Raw genomic sequence first — 7,020 nt, 5'->3', positions numbered from 1 at the left:
TCAACCCTCAAGAGAATTATTTATCTACTTATTTCTTAAGAAGGAATGGATTCCATCTTGTGTAATAACATTCCCGGCTACCTACTTCATCATGTCTCCAAAATACAAGGAATAGGATTCAGGATCTCAGAATCCGTACCGAGTAAATCAAAAGACACAAATCCATAAATAGGAGTTTGTTAAGAACTCAGGATTAAGATCATTCTATATATGACCATCGGTAGACTCAATTAGAATTTCTATACTTAACGGAAATTATTAGAAATTCATATTGTGTCTGTGTCCCTGTTCCACACAATCTCATTATGCGAAATACACTCATTCAATATCTCACCATATTAACAGTGCGGATAGCACCGTTCCATTCTAAATGGGATGACATGTATTAATAATGTTTTAATTAAAGATTCTGAACTTTAATTAAATTCATTATGAACAATGTTTTTTGATTATTATCCTTAAACACTATCCTCTCGTATATAACACTTATATACTATGTTTAAGGTTACATAAATAATCACATAATTTTCATTTGATATTCATAAAATATTCATAAATATATGCACATAAAATGATGAATAAACTCTTTTATTAATTAAATAATAAATATTCTATTACATCTTATGCTTCTAGGATACTATTCCCAACAATAATAAGTAAGTAAAAAATACAAAAAGTGAAGATTATAAATGAAAACAAAAAAATAAATCATTTTTTCTTAAATTGTAAGTAAGAGAAAAGAGTAGATAACAAGTAAGTAAAAAGTACAAACGACAAAGGGCATGGTATAAATAGAAATAGAAATTAAACCATTTTTTCTTAAACTCATCATGAACGATCAAATCAGTACTCGAAATCTCAATACAATTGTTCTGTCAAGAGTGCTTATTTAGCTTTATTAGTTGCCATTGGAGAGAGATTAAAAGTTGGATGGGTAGACGTCTCTTCATCTAAAGGCTGAATAACGATCTGGTTATTCTTATGATTATCAAAGGCTTTCGTGAGAATCTGAGGCCTTTAGTTTGACCTTACTCATTTAGGGCTTGCCCTATTGTGTAAAGGTCTTTGTTAAAGGCTTTCTGAACTCTTGTGAACCAACGAGTCTTTAATTAAGTGGTATTAAGCGTAACGCATTTGTGGGAGGTAGAAAATGTTTGTCATTTTTATAAAGAAATATTCAAATTAGGCTAGTAAGAGAAGGAATACAAGTAATACAGGTAAAAAGTTAAGAAGTCAAAGAGGCCTTTTCTGTTGAGTGAATATCCCTTGCTTTTAGTAATAATTGCGACGAGAGTAACCAGTTCTCAAGCAGAGGATTCTAGTAGCCGGCCCGACGGGTCATCTACTTAAAAGGACCCTCCCTACAGTGCACCCTTCTTTGAACTATTTGGTCATGTAATATTTATTAAATACAAAGAACCAAAGTAATTTCAAACCCATTAAAAGTAATATATCAAAATCATATGTATATAATATATCGAAATCATATGTATATAAATTCGAACTTATTAACTCCTTTCAGTTTTTTAAAAAATGAATAAATCTAGATAGATAAGATAAAGAATAGAGATAAGCTCTTCTTTATTCTTTATCTTATCTATGATATCTCTCTCGATGTGAGGCACACTGGCTGAATATGAAGCTAACCAAGGTAAAAAAAGACTCAGACAAGAGGTAAAATGAAAGAGGTTTATTCAAAGAATCCGCCCAACAGAGAGGGATGAACTCAAGGAAATAAGTACTCCATCCTACGAAGTCAATAGAAGGGAAGCGATTAGAGCCTGAGTCTAAATAAGAGAAAACATTAGATAACAAGTAAGTAAAAATTATAAAAAACGAAAGGGATAAATAGAAATAAAAATTAACCGATTTTTCTTAAACTTGAAATAAGAGAAAAGAGTTAATAACAAGTAAGTGAAAAGTAGAAATGTGAAGAGCATAAACGTAAAAGAAAAAAATTAATTGACAACTGCATAAGAGATAAATAATATATAACAAACAAGCGAGAAAGTAAAAACTGAAAAAGAAAAAGGGTAATAAAAGAAAAAAAAAATTCATGACACTTGCCTGCTGAGGCTTTTATTGTACGGTAGATAAACAACTTGCAAGGATTATTCCTTTCTTGTCCCTTTTTCTCGTGAATAAAAAACTTGATATACTGGTTTCAAGCAAAAATTTAATTTGATGAGTGCTATCTTCCATGTTGTCTTTGACAATATATTATTGTATTTCGTTTCGAACACAGATTTTAAAATTTTTTGAATTAATTATAAAAATCACTTTTGAATTATACTTCTTATAACACTTTGTTCATGATCTTTAAAACATAACATCGGTTCTTCTTGAATAATGAAAGTGACGTTTGGTTCATAGTTCAAAATCATGATTTATGATTTTGATTTTTATAATTTAAATTTTTTGTAAGAGAAAAACACTATAGTAGAACCAAGAATGATTCTAAACCAGACATAACTATTGGAACAAACGTCACCAAAATGTTAACTAACGATAATTGACATTTAATTTATTATTTTAGGATATTGTGGTAGTTTTATGATTTAAAATTTAGTTTGAATTTAAACTAATTTAAATATTAAAAAAACCTCATATATTATTTTTATTCTATCAAAAAAGAGATTCATAAAATTTTCAACTTACATTCAATTAATAATGGATGTATTATAATTAAAAGTTTAAATTTAAATAAGTTTTAAATTCCGATTAAATTTTAAATCATAGAGCTACCAAAATACCTCAAAATAACAAATTAAATGACAATTTTCATTAAAATAATCTAACAAAGGGGGATTTTTTTATAAACATTTCATTGTTCATGGAGAACGTATCTTACATTTCAAATATTAAGATGTGTTATAAGTGGTATAGCTTAGAAGGAGTTTTTTGTAATTAATCTAAAATTTTACATTAATCAAGGAACCCTAAAACTCCTTACAGAAAAAAAAAAGAAAAAAGTTAGAAAAATTAAATGTAAAATCAATAGTCCCCTTTTAAGTAGTACTTTTTATTTAAATGTAAAAAAAAAAAAGCATGATCAGACGCGTTGTTGTCGTCGTCATTCTTCTTCTTAATATTATGATGATTATTATTATTATTTGATGATGATGATGATGATTATTATTATTATTATTATTATTATTATTATTGAGATAAACCAGCGCATTGTTAATCCAGCGCGAGATATAAATTTAATCTTAAATATTTTTCTTTAGATAAATATTTAATCTCTTTTGCCTTTTATTCACAAAATTTGAGATTATCTTATTCTGTGTTTATCCATTGGATTACTATCTATTTTATCTGAGTTCGTTTCCATGGTTGAACACTTGAACTAACAATTGCTTTATGTACAAGTTACAACCCCTAATGAATCGAAAACGTTTGCTTTTTTCCCTATCAATAGCTAATTATAGAATTAGAATTACCTGCAGTAGTATATGCACAATTCTATATATCAATCACTTGAGTATTAAGTTCGAAAAAAAGAAGGAAAAACTCAGGCGCAAGATTATATAAAGAGGAAGATGATATATATATATATATATCCCTTGTTTGAATATTATCAGTATGATTCCTATTGCTCATGATCATAATTCTGAACTACTACTATCCAGTACTTTGAAAACCTGCACACACACACACACATATATATACATATATATATATATATATATATATATTATTTCCAGAAAATTAACTAAACATAGTAAGAAACAAAAAGTCGTCATCAGGGTTGGTTCCTACGTACGGCGCCGACGGGGAAACCGAATGCCGACGGGCCACCGACCGTCGTAGCGTCGATGAGCCGTCTTCTCCGCTGTTCTTCCTAACCGCCCTTCTAAACTCATTACTGAACGTGAACGAGAAGCACAGAGAGCCCTTGTACTTTCTTGAAGCCGTGACAACCCTATAAGCACCAACGTTATTAATATTGTTACCATTTTGGGAGAGGCTTTTGTCGTATAGCTGCTTAAGAGGGACGCAGACTTTTCCTACGTCCTTGTCCATACAAAAGGCACGTCTCCTCCGGATCTGAACCATCAGCATAATGGAGTTCTGTTGGAGTTTCGATTCGTTGGCGTAGAATCTCATCGGATGATTCCATATGTGGCACTTTCCGCCCTCGTGGCTCTTCCCGAGCCGGGACTTTTGGCGGGAGATCGAGGTGGCGACGAGCGTGACGACGGCGTAGTATTTGATCTTGAAGAGCGAGAATTTTTGGGATTTTAGGCCTTCCAAGGACGCGAGATTGATGTCAAAGGCACGGTAGTCCATGATGAGGATTAATATTGGACGGTGAACGGTTGATCAAGAAGGTGAAATAATTAATGATCAGGAGGTCTAGGGTTTTTTTATTTGTTGTTCTTTTGGGCTAAGGATCAGGAGAGGTAATTGTGTTTAACGAATAAGGATGTGAGATAATATATGTTTTACATATATATCTCACATATGTTTTACACACACACACATATATATATATATGAGTGAGTCGAATCTATATAGGCAAAGAACGACGTTATGGAGTTTTAGTAGGATTATGAAACTTTTATTGGAAGTGTATCAGGATTTGATTACTTGGAAAAATATCAGGAGTCGAATCTCTTCGAAAAATTCCCGGGAGATTTTATTTTTGTTTTTATTATTTTTTTTTTTTGTAGAGGAAAATTCTTAAGCACTTTAATAACTTATATTTTATTCATTTTTTAGATAAATATATACTATTCAATTCTAATATTCTATCATAAGTAGGTCGCTAGTAAAGGAAAAAAAAATTATCCATGCTATTTATTAGCATATTATATATATTTTTTGAATCTTATCTTATCTAATTAGTTTTGACTCGCAGTGTCTAAACATGGATCTGCTTAGGCGCCTTTTAGCTAATATTTGATGTTATATAAGTTTTTACGTTCAATATCACTACAAGAAAAAGGGGTTTTTGCGACGGCTTTTTGTCGTCGCAAAAACCCCAGTGTCGTCACAAATAATCGTTTTGACGACGATATGTCGTCGCAAAAAATTAGTCGCAAAAACTTTTTTTGCCACGCCACAGTGTCGTCGCAAATATATTTGCGACGATATATTTTTTTTGCGACGACAAGCGTCTCTAATACGCCGTTGTGAAATTCTCGTGATATAATATTTATTGCGACGACAAATTTCAAAATGTCGTCGCAAATAATCTTCCTTTTTTGCGACGACAAGTATAAAAAAATCGTCGCAAAAAAATGAAATAAATTTTTTTTTCAATTTTTAAAAAAATAGTAATTAATTAATTTTTAATAATTTTAATTAAACATTATTATGTTACATACTGAATATAATTTATTAAGATACATTAAAAGTGAAATATAAATTAATATTAAAAACATTAATTTTTCTTATTTTGCTAATGAGCCCCTAAATCAACATGACTTTTCAATAGCCACCGACTAATTTCATGCTGATTACTTCAAAAAAATTTCCAATAATTTATGCAAGTGACCTTTCAATTTCAAACGCCAAGCTTTTGTATCTCAAAACTTGTGTATCTCAGTCAAAAATCCTCTCCCCTGTTGCAAACAAATACAACGGAACTAAAAATGCAGAAAAACTTCTGTATAAAAAAACACCACTTTCCAACTTTCCACACTAGAAAGATCGGAATCGACGGCTCTAGCAGCTTCCAGTAGGTTGCCACTTAAATCAAATCCGATAATTCTAGCAGTATTTGAAACCCCCATCACTATCCCTGCATATCTTGGAGCAATATCCATGTGATTCACTGCAAAACCAGCTCTCCCAAGTGCCAAGAATCCAAGAGCCACAGAAGAACAAAGTACAGCTCCATTAGAAATTCTGAAGATGGGTATTGCCATCAACGCAAGAGAAGCTCCATTAGAAGTTCTGAAGACGGGTATTTTAAGGATTTAATGCATATGGATTCAACAAAGGACATAAAGCTAAAAAAAAAAAAGGAAAATGTGAAAATGCTAACTTTGCATTGATGTGCTTCGTTCATTGTAACTTCTGGGTTTCTTTGGTTTGTTTCTCTTTTTTTTTTCCTCGGTGCTGGAAAGTAGCTGTGCAAAAAAGTAACAAAATGTGATATCTCGTGATGTCTAGCATTAAGTGGAATTGAAACGTCATGTTGGAAGAGAAAATAAATTAATTTGTTGTGAATTTAAAAAGTCATGTTTGGTTTAGAGATTTATTAGCAAAGTAAGAATTAAATTAAAAGTGATGAGTTGGCAATGATACATCATATACCATGTAGATTGATACTCAAAAATTAAGAGTACAAAAAACTGAGTTTTGCGTTGTTGTCCCTAATATTATTCTTTTGTAATTTCTTTGTCATTAATATTGATAATTAAATAATGCTAGAGACACCAACATAAAAACTAATTTTTAAGTACTAACCTATATGACAAGTGATATGTCAATTCACCTCATGTGTCAACTCATCACTTTTAATTTAACACTTATTTTTATTAATATACCCTCAAACTAATGACTTTCAAAATCTAAAATCACTTTATTGTTTCTTCACATGACCCTTCCAATTCCATGTAAATATCAATAATTCCATGTAAATATCAATAATCACAAAGCATAGCCTGTTCTTAGATTGTACCCGCAACAGCTTCCCATTACCAAGAAAAAAAAAAAAGAAACAAACAAACAAACAATGGAAGAAGAAGTGATATGAACCTCACTAAGGATGGTGAAACCCGAAATCAAAATTGGAATTAAAAAAAAATCTAGGATCTTCAAATAATAGATTCTTTTGGTAAACCTTGACCCGTTATCTATGGAAGATAAGAACCAAATGTATGTTAAGATAGATGCCACACTCGAGAATAATCAAGAACAAAAATTGAAGAGTGATAAGTATGGTTTTGAATGCCACAAGGAATCATTGATAAGTTCGGAAAGTTCTTTAAGGAATTAAAGAGGAAAACTCTCTCACTAAAATATTATTTCAATCTCCATAAAAATAATGTCTGCTTGCTTGGGTGT

General features: G+C 30.8%; 1 protein-coding gene across 1 annotated transcript; it reads right to left on the bottom strand.

Moving 5' to 3' along the window:
• Nucleotides 1-3,439: 3,439 nt before the first annotated feature.
• On the bottom strand, nucleotides 3,440-4,293 carry LOC21390091 (protein SRC2 homolog). The gene is made up of 2 exons (XM_010106624.2): nucleotides 3,767-4,293; nucleotides 3,440-3,443 (listed from the first exon to the last, which is right to left on the bottom strand). The coding sequence occupies exons 1-2, from the start codon at nucleotides 4,291-4,293 to the stop codon at nucleotides 3,440-3,442; spliced, it is 531 nt and encodes a 176-aa protein (XP_010104926.2).
• Between the last annotated feature and the right edge of the window lie 2,727 nt (nucleotides 4,294-7,020).

The sequence above is a fragment of the Morus notabilis genome, unplaced genomic scaffold (genome assembly GCF_000414095.1).
Source record: "Morus notabilis unplaced genomic scaffold, ASM41409v2 Scaffold2062, whole genome shotgun sequence".
NCBI classification, from domain to species: domain Eukaryota; kingdom Viridiplantae; phylum Streptophyta; class Magnoliopsida; order Rosales; family Moraceae; genus Morus; species Morus notabilis.
Note: the sequence above shows the minus strand (reverse complement) of the source record. Positions and strands in the feature narration are given on the sequence as shown.